A 21,098-nucleotide genomic window follows, 5' to 3' on the forward strand; every position below is an offset into this window, starting at 1 on the left:
CCTCGATGACACGGTACCTTTGGGGCCAGTTTGGTAAACTTGCATTTAGTGAAGGGGTTGTTTATTATCGAAGTGATAACCCTAATCAACCAGGAGTTGACATTACCCCTTTACTTACTCCCCAATCTATGCGCCATGATGTGATCACCGCATTACACAACTGCCCACATGGGAGAGGACATTTGGGGATTGCAAAAACTGAGTCTAAAGTTATGGAAAGGCATTATTGGTCGGGGTGGCGCACTGACGTAGAAACATTAGTTAGGAGTTGCTTGGTGTATGAACAAAGCAAGAAGTTTTGTGTTAAACGAGCACCTTTAGTGCCATCAGATGAAATGGGCCATGTGCAACGGGTAGAAATAGATGTCCTCGGTCCTTTGCCACAGTCCATAAATGGCAACGTGTTTGTTCTAGTGGCTTGTGATATATTTACCAAATACGTGCGCGTATGGCTTCTCGAAGTCAGAATGCACCCGAAGTTGCCAGTTTGTTGTTTCATAGGTGGTTCACAGTCCATGGCGTGCCTGGCGTCCTCCATTCTGATCGAGGCACAAATTTCGAGTCCAAACTAATCGCAAAACTATCGCGGATAATGGGTTGTCGACCCGAACAAACTCTTACCACCCCGAGGGTAATGGGTAATTTGACTCTATATATTGGGTTGTAATTTGTTTCTCGCAGTGCATTAGTTTATTACAGTTGTGTCAGAGTCTACCATATATACGTTTATCAAATAAGAACACGCCACACACATTTATTGCAATATTGCATACAAAACAACTCAGCATTGATATAACATTTCAACGAAACAAATAGCAGGCGCAACGTAATGACAACCATGCATGTTATACCAAATTCCAGGATTTTAATGTTAAACCTAAGGAAGACAAAATGTTTTCTTGTGACGTGCGAATTCTTGTGACCTGGTTTAATAACAAAACGAAATGAATGCACAAACACGAAGGCATTGCTATAGATTAAAAGCGTAATTTGAAGGACAAAAATGCATCAATAATGTAAAGTGCGTAAGTGTGTTAATAATTTAGGAGATAGTAATGTAATTACCTAAAGCAATTTTACTTATAGTTGTGGATTCTAACCTCTTTTCGTCATTTAAGTGGTTAGACAATCTACCTTTAGGTTAAAGGCACAAACATTGTGTATTGCAAATTTGCTTGTCATTCATAAAACCATTGAATATTCCAGAACGTTGCAAACACGATGTGATTATGAGTGGTTTGTCACACAGTTAGTTACCATGTCAAAAAAATACCCTTGTCATGCACTTATTTTAGACACACTTTACCTGAGCCAAATATAAAATTACACAAAGAAAAAGAATTTCAAAACGAATACAATACACAATAAACAACCAAACAAGAAATTAGTAATTGATATTATTAAAGTTAGTTGATGATTATTTTAATAACACCCGTCACTATTTATTTTAACGTTACATACAAATTTGCAATAACATAAGATTACTATTGTCACAACACAACATTGTAGGAGCAACGAAATGACAATCATTTTATTTGTTTCATGTTAGCAGCTTTCGGAATTTTGACGTTAACTGGTGCCATTAACATTTTAATTAGAGGAAAACATGTAAGATGGTGACGTGTGAATAAAACGGACAAATAACACACAATTATACATAAACGAATGCATTGGAATAAGTGAATGCTAGAGGATTGTAACAATTACTACCGGAACAATTATGTATGGTGCGAATTATTGTGTTGCCAGGTCAAAGAAGTTTATAGACTCATAAGCACAGGAAAAACGTAGAGAACACACCCACAAAAAGTTAAAACTTAAAAAACTGTTGTGTGATTATAGCAAAAAAAGCACGATTTAACAGTAACGAAATAGAAAATATGTCAGCCAAAATTTGAAAGACAAACTTGTAACGATTTCAAACACACATACTACATTGAAACAATTTAAAAAGAAGCTGCTGCCTCGCGGTTTGCTATATGTGCAACCTATGGCAGCGGATAAACACAAAACAATTTTAGCTTGAAAGACTGGCAACAAACCAAAAACACATATGCTTCATTTTACTAAAATGTGTTTGATTCCTTTAAATCATTTTGTGTAATATCCACTTTTAGACCACTTTGACCACACGCGAAATAAGTAGTTTTGCAGAGAGCCGACGATAAGGTAACGCAAAACAGACGCTGTAAATACTTAACTGCAAGTATTTAAACATCTAAATTTGAGTCTTTACCTTCTTCTTCACTTAAAATTTGACAGCTTTTCTCGTTTGAACTTTCACATTGGAGCTCGATTGAACTTTCACCTTCTACCGGGTTTGAACTTTCACCTCCTACCGGGTTTGAACTTTCACCTCCTTCTGGATTTGCCACGTTCTCCTGCAGCTCAGCTCCGACATCAGCTTTACCCTTGCATGAAAAAAATTCCGGTCTGAGATCGCCATCCATGACGCAGTACAACAGGAAGACGAACATTCCCTGCGATCCGTTCACCAAGTTGTGGATGTACATGAACACCTCGTTCGAAATATTGTTTCCAATGCCTGTAAGAAAGAATTTTTGTTAAACAAATAGCACAAACAACGCAGGTACATTGATATAAATAATGAAGAACGAAAAAGTTCACACACACAAACATCACCTGTAAAGAAAGCAAAAACCCAAGTTCCACCCAGCATAAAAAAGAGACAGATGAAACACCTTGCTGCTCTCAACGCGTCGTCTGTCACTGGGTGTTCACCTCTGTTTCTTATCACCTTTCTTAGCATCACATGTGTCGTCTTCAGGACAATCATGAAGTTGATGAGAAGGACGAGAGCAAGAGGAGAGACCACCGTTGTGTAGAAGATCGGAGTACCAGGTGCCAACCAGCATCTGTCATACTTGAGAATCGGAATGAATTCGTTACATTGCTTGAACAATGGTTGGGATTTCATGTAGATACCGAGGGGAAACCCCACAGCCATAGACAAACCCGCTATGAAAGCAGGAACAACCCAACCAATCAGCCTGAATATCTTGAGACGGTTTGATGAATTCTGGTTGTGAAACTTAAATGGAAACGAAGTTGCCATGAAGAGACGAATTCCCTCGACCAGGAACCACATTTCTGAAGAAAAAAACGGTTGGATATCTTGCAATAACGTTTCATGTTCTGTTACATCATCTTGTTTCTTTAATCACCTGAACACAGCAGCAGATAGTGATTGGCTGCTGTGTGCATCACACAAGTAACCTCATTCAAGACGGCAAGATCATGTGATATGTTGATAACATGGAAAAGTAGGAGAGCCAGTGACAAATTGATTTGAACAGGAACCCGATCTCTGTTGTGTTTCGATTTGTAGAGGATTATTATGGTGGCAAAAAGAAATATGATGGATGCTGATTTTGTCGTATAAGATGCGACCTAAATGAAAAACGTGACTTACTTGGTTGTGTTTAATTTTACAGTGACCTGCTTACCGTGACGCCCTTTGGTATTTTGATGGATTCGACAGCAAGTAGAACAGTGAAAAGGGTAAGATGATTACACTTGCAAGTGACGTTGCCTGTTAGGTTATCTGTACTTGTGACGCAACCACGATCGGAGTAGTTTCTTTTCACTTTATCGAAAAAGAGACATAACGGTTCCATTCGGTTGATCATAAGAGTTCCTGTGATTTTCTTTTCGGCACCGATCTTCTTACAAACAGATTCCGGTGAAATTGAAGGGACGAAGAAGCTTGCATTTCCTGGCAGTGAATGGTTATGTTTATCAGTAGTGGTTCGTCTGCGGCTTGAACCCAAAAGGCGATCGGCATCCCAACCAACAATACCAATGTATGGTGTGTTCACCGTAGCTATGTATCGCGTTGTTGCCAGGGAACTTGCTTCGATTAGTTGAGTCTGGGCAGTTTCTGTTGTGTTAATGCGAAAGACAAGCACAGCAGTTACGAGACGACTAATCTCATTGGTTTGTAGCGTGAAGTCGATGTGAGTTGATCCAAGCTTAAGGTTTGAATTGTATTCACTATGATTCTGTTTGACAAGTTCAATGTGCAGTTGGGAGCTACCGTAATTCGCCGAGATATTCTTTCCTCCCGATACTTTTCTTTGCAGGAAGCTTTCGATCTCCTCCAAATCGTCAGCAGATGCTGGATTAAGATTTGCAACTTGGTCAACCAAAGAATCTAAAGATAAGCAAATGTAAAATTTCTGTAATTTTTAGTTGTGAAATGATTTAAACCAAATTCAAACGCACTGGACAGAGACATACTTACCAAAGTACTTTGATACTTAAACATGACTCAAATCACTTAACATGTGTAGAGCGAAACTAGGTAAAATAAAAAAAACATATGTGTAATTTTAAAAAAGTTGCTGAGAGTGATTATATTGAGCAATACTGTGGTCTTTGACGTTCGTAGATTTTGACAAAAATAACTCAGAATGGAATATATGTTCGAAGTAATAGTATCAGTCAATGCATTTACATCGACTATATCGATTTTGCCTGTCATCATCAGTTCTAAATGCTTGGTTGCACCTTTGCCTAGCGATATATTGGTGCACCAAACGATATAATGTTGTAACATGCAATATAAAGATGCACCAGGCGTAATACCAATGCGCCAAGTAGTGATAATAAAGCACCAGCGATCCAAGTGATCAAAAATCCTCTATATTTTAGATGTTCCCTTTGATAACGTTTAAGTTTAGATTGATACATTTTAAAACTCCCATTTGGAAGGACAAAATTCCCTTTGGAACTGTTTACAAATTGGTGCTGCAAAACTGACACAAAGTAGTTTTAAAAATGTTTAGATTTAACCAATAAATAAGTAAAAGAAGAAAAAACGTTTCCGTTTCTTACCCGTATGATTGCAAGATAGTACGAAGAAATTGACTTCTGAAAATATATTATTGTCAGTTGTAACAGTGTGACAAAGCTCCTTCAGTGCCAACAGTTACATTTTTAGTCGTTTAAATGTGCGCGTATTTGGTTGTTACTTGTCACCGATTGCATATTTAGACATAAGCTGTTCTGTTACTTGAGTCTGTTTGACTTTGAAGAGGAGCGCCTTATTTCGGTTCAAATTTCTGCCTTTGGTGCCAAACACAACTACAGATATTTTATCTCTGTGCAGGGTAAATTTGTATGCAAAAAAATTACTTACTGTTTCCATTTTTGGTTGCTTGGACTTGGAAGCTTTGGTAAAACTTGAAGTTTACTAACTCCCACTTTTCAATGTTTTTGATATCGCACCCTCCTTTACGGCGATTTGCTTGACACAAAAGACAAAAAACTCATGGTAAGATTTGATTATAATTTATGTCATTAAATATTTATGCGAAAAACAAGTAAATCTCTAAATAGTTGTATCCACAGTATTCCAGAACACCCGTGACCCTGCCTAGCAATGAACATGTAAAAGTGCTTGAAAAGAAAGGAAAAAGGGGTGTGGGTTTAAAACTATGACCCAATGAATTATAACTACATGGGTCCTGCTGGTGACCAAAGACGTCTGAGAAAAACTAAACAATCAGCACAGAGTTGCAAGTCGGGCCGGGCTTTTCGGGCCGGGTTCGGGCTTAGGTGTTTGTGAGAAAACGGGCCTGACTTTACGTTCCGGTGTCCGTCATTAAAAAAAATCCCTCAGCTAAGTAACTCTGGCTCTGACCTAATGCCCACCCTACTCTAAAACGTATTGTTTACCCCATTGTATACTATTGTCTACTGTGTTTGTTGTCTTTCTCATTTTTCTTTTTCATCCTTTGTTGCAAGACTTTCGTGGATAGGCCTGTCAATCAAAATTTCGGGCCTACGGGCTTAGTAAAAACGTTTCGGGTTCGGGCCGGATTCGGGCTCAGATTTCGGGCCCGCTTGCAACTCTGAATCAGCAACAACACAATCATCAAACTTACAATCAGCAAAATTTTGCAATGCAAGTTTGCATTTAAAATAACAAACATGAAATGTTTAAAGTCGAAATTGAAAACTACCGTAACGTTTGTACTGTCGATATTGGTTTTTACCATTCTTACTCGATACCTCCTGATATTTAATGCACGCTTACCCAGGCGATGAGTTGCTGCGTTGTAACATTTCCCTTCTGTGTAGACATACGTACAACATCCTTAGAAAAATATAGCTTTGTTTTTCAATGGATACAAGATCGGAAAACAAAGATTTTTTTTTAAGTTTTAATGTAACTGTGGATTTTAGCGGAAAAATATGTTTTGAAACGAAACGTTGTTGATTAAGACTTTCTTACCAGGTGTGCCAGAAAAAATCACGACAATCGCACTCGGTTCAGGTGGGTCTAAAATACAAAAAAATAAACATATTCGTATTCACTACTTCACAAGGTTTGAGAAACAACATTTAAAACTTTAAATTACACAAAACCGCCGTTTTTACTAAACTTGGCGTACAAACGGACTTAAGGTGACCTTTGCAACCGTTTATTGTTGTTACCTTAGAGTTTTAAGGGGCGCTAAAGTGTGGCCTAACTCAGGGCCGATTTTAACTTTTTTTTAATCAACTCGGTGTTATGTAAACTTTGTCCAAAACTCGGTCCAAACTTGGCTTGAACCCGACCTCGAAGCATAGCTGAACCGTTGAACCTACTTTTAAACTGTTTTTTTTACAATCACTATATCGGTTTATAAGCAAAGTTTAATATACAAACAACTGATTTTACCTGGGTTACTAGACGGACGTAGCTCAGCCAACTTCAGAGTGTTGTTAGCACTAGATTGTGGATCTTGCACAGATGCTTTGTTGTAAGGCAAGCAAAATTCGACTTCAGCTATAAATAAACAGCATTAACTGCGATTGAGTCAATAAATACCTACAAATGCAACCTACCTTGGGCAAGATTAATAGAAAAGCACAAGAGTAATTTAAACGGCCAACAACGTCGATCCATTTTTATTACAACCAGTTAGATTCTATATATTACACAATTAACGCTAATGACTGTCTTTGGACTGCTAAGCAAATTGATTGTTGGATACAATAAGCGAGAGGAATTTAAGCAAATTCCAACCAACTTAAATGTTAAATTTTTGATAATAGTAAAAACTTCTCAAACCTATAAGTTATACTTTCGAAAATTAGACATGGTTCTTGTGGGTAGCACTGCCTAATTTCTGCATCCACGCTATACAGTCACAAAAGCAACTTCATTGTCCAACTAGGTCGTGGTCGCCTGAGACAAGACCAACCAATCGAATTGCGCCACAGTATGCGTCTACACACAGCACATTCTGACATAACAATCCAGCTCAGAAACAACAAGGAATGTTAGATTCCACATATGACACGTATGTAGCAAACGTGTTACAAACGTCTTGTTACACTGCTAGATCTATTTTCGTGGTAACGGAGAGTAATTTGAAAGGAACGAGCCAGTATTTCGTGAATTTTGCCAGGATGCAGTTATACGTAAGAGCTTAGACAATCTATAGACCGGTCGTTTTAATCCTCAAATGTACCGACGTGATTGTTTGCACGTTTAGTTTACGCCGTAACCGTAAACTTTACTGTCTACGCGATTATTTAAAAAAAATACCTTTGAGCTTTTCGGCTAATACCCAGGAGCTGTCAGTCAGTTTTAAAGCAAATATTTTCTTTTTATAAAGCATAGATCCACATAGTACATTTCAAAAACAGAATGACTGGCGCTAAAAAAAAGTTAAGCAACCGTTAGGCGCAGAACACAACGTGTTCCACGGGAAAGACGCGGGCAGTCACCGGCATGTTGCCATCAGCCATTTGTGCCGTAACCACGCACTACCAATTTGCAAAAAGGCACACACAGAATGTAAATCAATTTGTGACATATGACATTATGCGAAAATTGTTCCCAGTGGTAGCTTTTTGTTTATTGTTGCGAAGTATCACAACTCATCGTAACAGATAAGTTCGAATTGACTACTTTTTGTGATGTTATGGGCTCACATGTTAAATGTCGTAGAAAGGCGCGTTTGTTGACCCAAACCGCCAATGTCAGTCTGGATGCTGTCGGTTTTTATTCCATTTTTTATAACTTTTTGTTATTTTAATATTGGTCACATTATATTGTAAGTTTATGTTTTCTCTGAGTCAGATGATGCCAACAAGGTTAAAAATTCTAAAATTTATGATGATTAAAATTCTAAATTTAAGGTATTTGTGATGATTCTGGTATAGTATCAAGTTACAAGTAGGCTGAATGGGATGCGATGTAAGTAATTAATTGGGAGAAACAGGTTTAAATTGTGTGTGCACTTTATTGGTTATAATTTCTCTGCAGATGATAATAAAGCAAGACATTTTGTTTGCAAATCGAAAACATTTCCATTTGAAAATATAATCAAAATTGTTTTTTACTTTATTGCATGTTTTTATTGTGGTCGTTGGGTGTCGCTCTTGTGTTGTTAAGTGACATATGTTGCAGGTTACCGAGATTTAAACGTAACAGACAATAAAAGGACCTGCTTCCTTACAATTACCAACTGTTAGGCAACAAATTAGATGTACGCAGTTCATGTGACAAGCTTACCAAACACCCATTTTGGTTTCAAACTTGTTTCCTGTTTATTCACTAATTCTTAAAGCACGTGTTGCTTATAAAGTTGACATTAAAAATACAAATTTGCGTAAACTAATTCTTGAAAGTGTTGATGTACCAGACCATAAAAATACAAAGCAAGGTATTTTTTATATGATAAGATGAGAGCATGTACCGATTGGCTTCTTGTGACAGGTTCTTGTACGATTATAATTAGACGTTTGGTGCTACAGAGCTGTAAAAAACTGACTTGTGGTACATACTTTGCAAATTGCTTAACACGAAACTGAATGTTGTAAATCTTTTTCTTTGCCGCTGATTACTGCACTCTATTAGCTGAGCTGTATTCCTCAGTTGAAAATTACTTCTGTCTAAGTTGATTCTTTGGTTGGAAAAGCAAAATTACCCAACACAATATAAATCATATTGATGGGAAATGGTGTTGATCACTTTGTGTTCCCTCTTTATAAGAGAACTTATTTTCCAATTTAAGTTCAATTTGAATAAAGTTGTTAATGATAGCGTCTCAGCACAAACGAAACCTGATATTGAAAGCAAATTAGTGCTAGACTTGACTTCAACATAGATAAGGTCATTTAATGCTGGCGATTCACAGTACAATAGCAATTACTAAATGCCTACATGTTTGAAATATCAGGGAAATTATTAAATTAAAAGTTTTGACCAAAACATATATTCACAGTCTCGACATGATTTCAAACAAATCGTTAAAACATTAGGGAACAGCAAAAGTTTCGACACAAAGTCATATCATTTTATGTAAACAACGCCAATGATTTAAATGTTTAACGGTTTAGAAAGCAGTGAAATGTGATCTTGCTGTCAATTGCAAGAGTCTGATGTCGTCATCAATAACGCAGTACAGCAACTAGACAACGATTCCCTTCGAACCGTTAACCAGGCTGTGGATGTACATGAACACCTCGTTTAAGCGCTGTTGCCGATTGCTGCAAAAGAAGACATTCGTTGCTTAACTTAAAGATGGTTTACATTAAATGAAGAATGGTTATTTCACACACATTTAATTATTACCAGTGAAAAAGCCAAAAACCAAGTTCCGGCGAGCATGCAGAAGAGTAAAATGAAAGACTTTGCTGCTCTTAACGTATCTACTGTCCCTGAATCTTCTCCTCTATTTCGTATCCTCTTTGAGTGCATCATCACACGTGTTGTTTTCAGGACAATCACAAAGTTGACGAGGATGACTAGAGCAAGAGGAGCGACCACCGTTGCGTAGAGGATCGGAGTACCAGAAGCCAACCAGCATCTGTCGTACTTGAGAATCGGAATAAATTTGTTACATTGCTCAAACATTGGTTGGGATTTTATGTAGATACCGAGGGGAAAGCCCACAGCCAAGGATGTTGCCACTATAAAAGTGGAAAGGATCCAACCAATGAGCATGAAGATCTTTAGGCGTTTTGAAGAATCCTGAGTTTGAAACTCGACTGGAAATGAAGTCGCCATTAAGAGACGAATTCCTTCCAACAGGAACCACATTCTTGAAACAAACTTGATTTCAGAGGATGATGATTTCTATCGCGTAATTATACTGGTATGTGTAGCTTTTGCTTCAGCCACTGTTTTGCATTGTGTTAGATCAGTTACGTGAATACCTGAGCAGAGCAAAAGGTTTTGATTGGCTGCTGCGTGAATCACACAAGCAACCTCATTTAAGACGGCGAGATCATGTGATATGTGGACGACGTGAAAAAGCAGAAGAGCCAGTGACAAGCTAAATTGAACCAGAACCCGATCTTCGCTGTGTTTTAAATTGTAGAGGATTAATAGGGTGGCGGCCAAAAACATGATGGTAGCTGATTCAGTGGTATAAGATGTGACCTAAGAATCAAACGTCTTGAAAACACCGATGGTAATTTTCAAGGTTGAATGTATACCTTCACGCAAGTGACGTTGTCTGTTATGTCATCAGTTGCAAAGTTGCATGATCTGAATTAAACAATACTTGTCAGTAATAAGCTGCAATGCTTAATTCCTTAACATAAAATTCTTAGTGTAAATTCTTAGTTTGTGTGATGCCTGATTGTATGTGGTCGTTAGGTGTCGCTCTTGCTTTGTTAAGTCGAATATGTTGTTGGTTACCACGGTTTGAATGTGACAGTCAATACATGTAACCGCTTCTAAACACTTGTCAACTGTTGGATAACAAATTGGTTCATGTGACATGCTTTCCAAACTTCCATTTTGTTTTTGGACTTGTTTCCTGTTTGTTCACGATCCCGATTTCGAAACAAAATTATTGAAGCACCTGCTGTTCATAAAGTTGACATGACATTAAAAATACAAGTTTGCATCAACTAATTGTTGAAACTATCGATGTAACAGACCATAAAAATGCCAAACAAGGTATTTTTATGATGAGTGCATTTACTGATTGACTTTTTGTGACCAATTTTTGTAAGTTTGTATTCGAGGAATGATGCTGCAGTGCTATGATGTGTGGTGCATAATTTGCAAATTGCTAAATACGAAACTGATAGTTGTAAATCTTTTTCGTTGGCGCTAGTTGCTGCATTCTATTATCTAAGCTGCTTTCTCCAAAAGAAAAGCACTTTTGTTTAAGTTGATTCATAAAAGCAAAAATACCCAACACACTACAATTATGTTAGTGGGAAATGGCGTCGGAACACTTTTTGTTCCCTGTTTTTAAAGGTAGTTATAAAAATTTATGATTGCGTCTTAGCCAAAGGGAACCTGATTTTTGAAAGCATTTTTTAGCTAGACTCGCTGAATGCAAAAGTGGAACAGGGCTAGGTGATTGTTTATGCTTGCGTTTGGATTGGCAAAGCCTAGAAGTTGTAATCCGTCAAATAAAGGTATTACATTTGAAATGACGTGTTTGCTTATACAGTGGCATTTTGAAGTATATAACCGTGTTTCAAAGTGAATCGTTCCGTTTTCGATTTTAGGTAATTTCCTGTGGAGATATTTTGTTTGCGCAATAAATAAAGTGTTTTTGACAAGATATATAACACACCAGACAGCCTCATAACATCACACCACACGCATTTATTACAAAGGTTACAACACATTATGGTAGGTTCAAAGGAAGCATAGCGTTGTTGCGTGACACCGATTTTCTGGGATTTTAACGTCAACTGGCGTCGTAAAGAGTCGGATGACAGAAACAATACAGATTTCAGTTCGACAAAAAATTCATTGGTAAAAATCATGAGATTAAAGCAGGTGAGAATTAAAAGACAATATAGCAGTAACTGAATGCCTACATCGTTAAAATATCAGTGTAGTAATTACATTACCGAATTAGTCAATACTACACTTCACATAACTAGTCAATACTACACTTAACTCTTTGTTCTTTCTTCACAGATGTCGAATGTTTTCAAACAAACATAACTAAAGAATTAGGGTATAGGAAAATTTTCGACTCAAAATGATTTTGATGTAAACAACGTCAATGATTCAAAATGTAACAGGTTAAATGTTTAACTGTGGAAAACGTATTTGCATTGCACAACATTCCATAATGTTTACTTAGTAAATCACGGAAGTTGAAAAGTGAAAAAAGAATATATTGTTCTCTTCTAATATTGTTTTGCCACAACCCAAATGTTTTATTAAAAGAGTTGAATAATTAGTAACGTTCTATTGAAGAAAGTTTAAACATCTACTTTAGTTAAGGTTTGAACTTTGACCCCCTCCTGTATCTGCCTTGTGTTACTGCTGCCCATGTCTGGCAACAGCCAAACAATTGCAAGAAAATATTTCTTGTCTAATTTCGTCATCAATAACGCAGTATAGCAAGAAGACGACGATTCCCTGCAACCCGTTCACCAAGCTGTGGATGTACATGAACACCTCGTTTGAAGTACCGTTACCGATTCCTGTAAAAAATGTACTTCCTTGCTTAGCTGTAGCATGATGCGTCTACTGAAGGTTGGTAAGTCACACACGCCTAAATATTTCACCTGTGAAAAAGGACAAAACCCAAGTTCCGCCGAGCATGAAGAATAGTAAGATGAAAGTCTTCGCTGCTCGCAACCCATCTCCTGTCCCTGGATCCTCTCCTCTGTTTCGCATCTTCCTTGAGTGCAGCATCACATGTGTCGTCCTTAGGACAATCATGAAGTTGATGAAAAGGACGACAGCAAGAGGAGAGACAACCGTTGTGTAGAAGATCGGAGTACCAGGGGCCAACCAGCATCTGTTGTATTTAAGAATCGCAATAAATTCGCTACAATGCTCATATAAAGGTTGGGGCTTCATGAACATGGCAAGGGGAATGCCCAGAGCCAAGGATATTCCCACTATAGTCACGGGAATCATCCAACCAATCAGCATAAAGATCTTGAGACGCTTTGATGAATCCTGAGTTTGGAACTCGACTGGAGACGAAGTCGCCATAAAGAGACGAATTCCCTCCACCAGGAACCACATTCCTAAAAAAATTCAGAAAATGATAATTTTATCCAAAAACTGCACTGGTAATAAGTTGGTTCCATTTCAACCTCTCTTTTCTGTTGTATTAGATAACTGGTAAAATTTGAAAATTGGAAATGTCATGATTACGTAATTACCTGAGGAGAGCAAAAGGTATTGACTGGCAATAGTCTGAATCATGCAAGTAACATTATTCAGGACGGCAAGATCATGTGCTACGTTGACGGAGTGGAAAAGCAGAAGAGCCAGTGACAAGCTGATTTGAACCGGAACCCGATCTCCGCTGCGTTTCGACTTGTAGAGAATTATTATAGTGGCGACCAGAAACATGATGGATGCTGACTCAGTGGTGTAAGAAGTGACCTAAAAATCAAAGCCTTGTAACCACCAAAGCACATTTTAAAGGTTACAGCTAAGTGTTTTTACCTTCACGCCCTTTGGTATTGTGATAGACTGGACAGAAAGTAGAACAGTGAAAAGGGTGAGATGGTTGCACTTGCATGTTACATTGCCTGTTATGTCATTAGTAAATGTGACGCAACCACGATCGGAATATTTGTTTTCAACTTTGTCGAAGAAGAGGCAGATTGGTTCTAGTTTGTTGATCATGAAATTAACCCCGTTTATGGTTTTTGCTCTAACCTCTTTGCAGAAGAACTTCAAGGAGATCGGGGGTCCTATGTAACTCACATTTCCTGTCAACTGATGGCTTTGTTTAGCGGCAGTTGATCGTTTGCGACCCGAGCTCAGGAAGCTATCCGCGTCCCAAGCTATTATAGAGATGTAGGTTGTGTTTAACGTAGCTATGTACTGGGTTTGGGCGAGAGAACCGAATGTGACAGGTTGAGTCTGTGCCGTTTCGGTTATGTTTATCTTAAAGACAAACACTGCAATCACGAGTCGTCTAACCCCATTTGTTTGTAGCCCAAAGTCGATGCGAGTTGAACTAAGCATTACATTTGAATGATATTCACTGTGGTTATGTTTGACATTTTTAATGTATAATTGGTCGTTGTCGTCATACGACGTTTTATTTGTTTCGTATAGTTGTCTTGCAGCGTTCTGCAAAAAACTCTCAACCATTTCCAGAGCATCTGCATCCGCTGGGTTGAGGTTTTCCGAATGTATAAACAAAGAAGACACGCAGTCTAAAAAGAAACAAAATGTAACGATTGTATACTGAGTATTGTTTTTTCTCACCGTTTCGCACAGGGTCCAATTGTTTACCATACGAACAAAGCATATTATCTTTTGAGTACTTCTATTTTTTGAGCGTTGGAATAGAGTAGTATATAAAGCAGCTGATACAAATGAGAAGATTGTTTACTTTTGCCTGTTGTGACAAAATGCAGGGAACAGCCATCTTTGACACTACAGCTTTATTTGAACATCAAGTTTAATCATAGATCAGCCTTGTAAAAGGTTATTACAGCATGGATTCAATAAAAACATTAAAAACATTATGACTGTTTAACTTTGACAAGACACAACCACCCAGGTATCATGATACAAAGCATTAAAAGTGAAAATATTTAAAAATGCTTATGATCGCCAATCAAACAATTACTGGTTGTTACTTGACCGATTGATCACAAGAAAGCAACTGTTTAATGTTGTTGTAAAGTTGTGGTCTAACCTGTATTATTTCCACCAAAATTACAATCACAACTGAAGCCACCATCGGTATTGCTGCAAGCAGCGTTGAAGTGGCAGTTGTTCAAATCAGGTTTGGAGCATTCGTCGATGTCTGAAACGAGTGAACAGAAAATGAACAGTGTAATACAAATTATTTTGTTTCTGCGCCGTCGCGTTCTGTATATACTCAAAAGGTGTTTGGTTGATTATAGCCATTATGCTAAACGGGGTATAATTACAAGTTTACATGCTATTCAAAAACAACAGCAAATGAAATCTAGAAGGGTGGCTTAGCCCATTTTGCCATTGCAATTAACCTATAACATATATTAAAACTTTAATATATTCCCTACACTCATTTTATATGGGTCCCATATTAACCAAATTTTTTATTGCCTTGGTTGTTTCTGCAGGAAGAGACTCATGGATCCCAATGCAAAGTTAAAAATAGCGCATTTCAAGAGGTAACCATTACTAAGTTTGGTGTTGTAAAGTAAACAGAGATCAGTACTTGGCTTCAATAATCATGCTATTAAAAGTACAAAATAGATTGAATTCAGACATTGTTTGTTGTTCTATTTAATCTTATATTATAATGGGAAGAAAATGCATAGTGAAATAAAGTAAAACACGACAATCGACCTCTATAAATGGCAATTTTTTCAGGCTGTACAAATTTCATTTAATTTAAACATTCTTAAAAAATTTCTCGTTTCAGGGAGCTGGTGAAGGTTTATGGAGACCAAAGGGTTGAACACAACAAATCGACACATATAAATGGCGTATCCAAAAAGCTATACAAATTTCAGTCAATTCCGACAGTGTTTCAGTCAATTCCGACAAAAAACTCGCCCATTTTCGGGAGCTGGTGGGGTAAAGGTGAGGAATAACGGGTTGAACACAACAATACACACATATAACTGACATATTCTACATGTAAACATGCCTGTAAAATGTTGTCCAAATCAACCAACGTTTTTTTAAATGTTTTTTGAGTAACAGCCGTTCACGCTTCCAAAGTAATCAGGCTGTTAAGAAAACCCAAACTGCCAACTGCAAAAGCATTCAATAAATGAGCCAATAACACAAGTAACGTATGTCTGGTTGACTTTATAACACTACAGAAACTTGTCGTTTGTGGTGCGCACCAACTACATTTCACACTTTGGGGGCTAACGGGGTATATACGTGGGTTATCATGACAAACAAAACAGATGGGGCATCTACATAGCTATATCTACCATCTGTAAAAGTTTCAGCCAAATCCACCAAACATTTCAAGGCAAAAGATGATGGACAAACTTCAGGAATGAAAAAAAGAAAAAAACAAAATAAATCGAGAAAAATCAACACGCGTCCGATTCAGGGAAAGGGACCCATAATACCTGTACATGTTATTCCGTTTCCTGTAAAACGAGAATTACAATCACAAATGAAGCTACCGCCGATATTGCTGCAAATAGCTTGCATGTGGCAGTTGTTTAAACCTGGTGTGGAGCATTTGTCGATGTCTGCAACGAGAAAATGAACAGTATATTGCACATATTTTAATTTCTCTGGCTGTTGCGTTCTATGTATACATATATAAGGTGTTTGATTGATCATAGTTATTTTGCTAAACGGAGTATAATTACCAGTTTACATGCTATTCAAAACCAACAGCAAATTAAAACTATTACCTGCACATGTTGTTCCGTTTCCTGTAAAACCAGATTTACAATCACAACTGAAGCCACCATCGGTATTGCTACAAGTAGCGTTGAAGTTGCAGTTGTTCAAATCGGGTTTAGAGCATTCGTCCATGTCTGCAAGGAGGAAATGAAAAGTACTATACAGTTCTTTTTGTTTCTGTGACTGTTTTATCTATCTATATTAGTGATGTTTAACCGCGGTTGCCGTGGCCGCATGCGGCTCCCAACTGCTTATTTTGCGGCCCGCACCAAACCTCAGAAAACAACCAAACATTGCTATTTTAGCTTCAAGGTAATAAGCTTCAGTTTTTTTCTTAACTTTCGTTTTTGCGGCTCCCTACACACTTATGAAAGAATCATTTAGCCCCGACAACAAAAAAGGTTAAAAATCACTGATCTAGATGGTGTTTGATCGGCTATTGTCATTATGCTAAAAACCTACAGCAAATAAAAAATATTACCTGCGCATGTTGTTCCGTTTCCTGTAAAACCAGATTTACAATCACAAGTAAAGCTACCGTCGATATTGCTGCAAATAGCTTGGATGTGGCAGTTGCTCAAACTGGAATTAGAGCATTCGTCAATGTCTACAACAACAAGTCAACAGTTAACCTGTAATACGAGTCATACACAAAAAATAATACCCCACTAACCTATGCAAACCTTTGATAAAATAAGTTTGTATCCAGTGTTGCAGATGCACGTGTATGTTCCAACAGAGTTGGTGCACGAAGCAGTTTGTAGGCCGCAAACCGTTTCGTTTAAGCATTCGTCAATATCTAGACGATAGGTTTTCTGTCAATTAGTGAGGCGTTCATAAACCCCAGATCGCACAAACCAAAGTTTATTTCGTTTACTTTAGTGCCGTTTCGAATTAAAGCAGTCTTGTAGTAAAAAGTTTTAATTGCTAAACATTTGCCTTTTTTGAATCAGTCTGCGATAAAATGCCAGCGTAAAAAGGGCCCGCAGTCCAAGAAAGGCTAGCAAACCCTGTTTTAGGTGACTCTATCTATATGCGGTTTGTAGTGATTATACAGTCATTTTATGAAACGGAGTTTGATTACCACTTGCCTTTAACAAACAACCAACCACATACAAAAATTATTGTTTTCCAGCTATGTTCTTACCTGCACATGTTGTTCCATTTCCTGTGAAACCGCGGTTACAAGAGCAAGTGAAAGAATCAACGGTATTGATACAAGTAGCGTCGATGGAACAGTTGTTTAAACCCGGTTCAGAGCATTTGTCTGGAATGGCGTCAATCGTTATAACCTTTTGTCAAACCAGCCTAAGAAAAATGTTACCCGACATACCTACGCAAACCTTTGCCGAATTAAGTACGTATCCAGAGTTGCAGGTACACGTGTAACTCCCAACAGAGTTGGTGCATAAAGCAGTATGTGGACCGCAGGCAGTACCGTTCACGGCGCATTCGTCAATATCTACAGGTTTGTTTGAAATGAGATTGGAAAACGCAATCGCTTACAGTTTCGCAGTAATACAGTTGTTGCTTCAATACTACAACACAGCAGTTGACATAATTGCCAAGAGGTTCGGTAAAAAGGAAAACAGCAGTCATTACAAAGCAGTTACAATATCAAATTAAACAAAAACCAAACAATATCAAATTACTATACTGACGGTTAAGATAATTACCTGCTTTCTACATAAAACAGTATTACCAAATCACTCCTGTTAAGCAATGTTTTGGTGTGGTATCGTGTGTCAAAATGTTTTACGATAACACCTAGTCGTTTCGAAAACTTCAGCTCACAGTTTTGGCTTATAAAGCTTCTGTGTATGTCTATGTTTTATAAAAAAAAAAAAAAAAAGAACCTACCTGTGCAGGCTGTTCCTGCTGGAACAATGGGTGTAACAAACATTTTTGTGCTTTGGTCGTTAAAACCACTCTTACACTTGCATTGGACCAAAGAAAATCCTGGTTCTGTGCAGTTGGCGTTCATATCGCAAGGATGGAGGTTGGTCTTGCATACGTCAGCAACTGAAAGATGAAACATTAAACTGAATTATTTATAAATGACGAGATTGTCTGTTATTCACGAACATTTAAGCAATAATCCTGCATTCATGTATGTAAAACAATAAAGTTTGTTTCTAAAATTAAGGGATTTTATGTGTAGAACTAAGATTGTAGTGGTTTGATTGAGTTAAAAACATACTTCCGATGTTGCCAAGGGCCAGAATAGCGTCTCGTGTTGATTGGGCGATAGATAAATTTGAATTGGCGATCACTTCAACCGATGCAATAATCGTGCCTCCTAAACCATCCGGAATCGTGTTGCTGTACATGACAATAACTGAAAAAAGTTTTGCTTGCGAATTACAATCAATTTGAATGCGTTTGAAGCACTCTTTTATGATAGAACGCTTAGCATAAACCACGTTAGACAGTAAAAGAAAAAAGTGCGCGCAAAAACAAGATAAAAATTCCACCGATATTTACAAAATCACAGGTCAAGTTCACAAAAATCCTAAATTTAGCGTGTGGAGGGAAATTTTGGTCACTATAAAAGAAATATTAACTTATTTGCAGCGTTAAAATCAGATACTCGACCTGCCTTACAACAAGCGTAGAGTCAAGGCAATTGTCACTACGATAAAATAACTTATTTTTTATTTCTTGCTTATAACTGAGTATGCCATTAAGAAAAGCAATAATATTTATTCATCTTAACTCAAATATTAAAAAAAAACTGAATTTAACGTGTGAAAAAATATTAAAAGACCCACGTCTAGCGATGGTTTCCGATGCAGACAACAAATAAAATAAAGAAAAAACAAGCTGATTTACGATATTCCTTTAATTGGTGGTCTAAAAGGATTTGACTAAAGTTAGGTCAAGCATTGTGCTGATGAAAGTTACTCAGGCCTCTGTAAAACTACACCTTCCCACATTGATTCTTTGGGGGCTCGAATTCCACCAAAAGTCTGTTTTTATTTTGTTGTTGTGGTATGCATTCTCGCATGAAAATGCTTAAAAAAAACGGCTTGGTACATCTTATCATGCTTGTCGGCTCCAGTCTTTAACTTAATTTTATGTTCCTAAATTCATGAACATTCGCTAAAATGAGCATGAACATTTTCATGAACAGTTTGTTGCCGAAGTTTTTACATTAAACTTACCTGCGTCAGGTACAATCTGGGTTGACACGCAACTGGCCAATGCAGCCAACAAAGCAATACGAACTACGTAGTTCATCACATTTGCTGAGATTTTGTTTCACTTGAACAAAATAAACGTCTCAATTAAAAAATAAAAGCATTACCTCCTGTGCATAGAAGTTAAAAGAGTTCAAACTATATTTTACAGTACAGTACAGTACAGTACAGTACAGTACAGTACAGTACAGTACAGTACAGTACAGTACAGTACAGTACAGTACAGTACAGTACAGTACAGTACAGTACAGTACAGTACAGTACAGTACAGTACAGTACAGTACAGTACAGTACAGTACAGTACAGTACAGTACAGTACAGTACAGTACAGTACAGTACAGTACAGTACAGTACAGTACAGTACTGTACTGTACAGTAAAAGGTGCGAAACAAGCGTCGCATAAAAACGATAGATAAAAATGTTTCGCACCTTTTTTATCATTTATGCGACTAAAGTGTATATAAACGGATGCATTTGATGTGGCCTTCATATCACTTATGATGGCATAAGCATTTGCCGAAACGTTTGAACAATAAAGCATGTCGCTTTTTACGTCTATTTGGGCCGTTATTTTCACCATTAAACTTATGATACGATTTTTATTTGAAAATATAATTTGAATTCATTATGTCCTATAATGCATGGTTTTGTGACCACGGTATGAACGTGGTAGTCAATACAAGTAACCGATTTCCTAATACACTTAAAAACTGTAGGCTATCAAACTGCATTATTGTTCCCTCCTCAGAAACGCACTTTGTGTTAATTTAATTCTTTCCGGTTCTTTCAAATGAACAGAATCGATTATGAAACGGGTTCATTGAAGCACCTGCACAAAGTTGAAGGGGAATGTAAAAGTTTACGTACACAAATCGTTAAAGCCATTTGTTAAGCACACCACAAAAACAAGAAGATATGTCAGGGTCCTGTACCTTCATATTTGAAGGTATGGCACGGGGCTGTGATATAATGATGAGTGGTACATAATTAGCAAATTGCTCAATACGAAACTGAATGTTGAATTTTTTCTTTGACACTTGCTGCATTCGTTTAGCTAAACTGGGTTCCCTGGTTAAAACTACTTTTCTCTAAGTCGATATTTGGTTTAAAGTAAAACATTACCTAACACAGTACAAGTCATGGTATTAGGAAATGGTGTTGCAACACCACAATTGGAAAGGAAGTTATCAAGTTTGATGATTGCGTTTTAGCACAAAGAAATTTGATATTGAAAGCTTTTTTGCTAGACTGGCTGATTTCAATACTGGAACATGGCAAGGCCTTTTTTATGCTGGCCTTTGGATTGTCCAAAGTATGTAAGTTTTTAATCCATCGAAACTAAGGTATTACATTCAAAATGCTGCTTTTTAAAGTATAAAACCGGTTTCAAAGTGAATCGTTTGGTTTTCGATTTTAGGTGCTTTTCTGTAGAGACGTTTTGTTTTCGCAATAAATAAAGTATTATTAACAAGATATATAATAAGCCAGGCAACCTCATGACATCACACCACACCCATTTGTTATGAACATTTACAACACATAATGGTTGGCGTAAAAGAAGCATCCAATGACGTCGTAAAGAGTCGGATGACAGAAGCAATACAGA

The 21,098-nt window shown here is 37.4% G+C and overlaps 1 protein-coding gene and 1 long non-coding RNA gene across 2 annotated transcripts; both read right to left on the reverse strand.

Moving 5' to 3' along the window:
- Nucleotides 1-709: 709 nt before the first annotated feature.
- On the reverse strand, nt 710-4,258 carry LOC145222212 (adhesion G-protein coupled receptor G6-like). The gene is made up of 5 exons (XM_080088318.1): nt 4,246-4,258; nt 3,468-4,174; nt 3,186-3,411; nt 2,644-3,111; nt 710-2,545 (listed from the first exon to the last, which is right to left on the reverse strand). The coding sequence occupies exons 1-5, from the start codon at nt 4,256-4,258 to the stop codon at nt 2,211-2,213; spliced, it is 1,749 nt and encodes a 582-aa protein (XP_079944444.1). The 3' UTR covers nt 710-2,210.
- A 1,948-nt stretch (nt 4,259-6,206) lies between these two features.
- LOC145222298 (uncharacterized) lies at nt 6,207-6,954 on the reverse strand. The gene is made up of 3 exons (XR_013859311.1): nt 6,856-6,954; nt 6,689-6,796; nt 6,207-6,307 (listed from the first exon to the last, which is right to left on the reverse strand). It is a non-coding gene; the product is annotated as an uncharacterized LOC145222298 (long non-coding RNA).
- Nucleotides 6,955-21,098: the final 14,144 nt, after the last annotated feature.

This window comes from Phallusia mammillata, chromosome 1, assembly GCF_965637545.1.
Source record: "Phallusia mammillata chromosome 1, kaPhaMamm4.hap1.1, whole genome shotgun sequence".
NCBI lineage: Eukaryota > Metazoa > Chordata > Ascidiacea > Phlebobranchia > Ascidiidae > Phallusia > Phallusia mammillata.

Coding starts and splice junctions, on each gene's coding strand:
- LOC145222212 (XM_080088318.1), bottom strand. Junction 3,412..3,467: donor AAATACCAAAGGGCGTCACG/GTAAGCAGGTCA, acceptor TTTTTCATTTAG/GTCGCATCTTATACGACAAA. Junction 3,112..3,185: donor CTATCTGCTGCTGTGTTCAG/GTGATTAAAGAA, acceptor TTTTTTCTTCAG/AAATGTGGTTCCTGGTCGAG.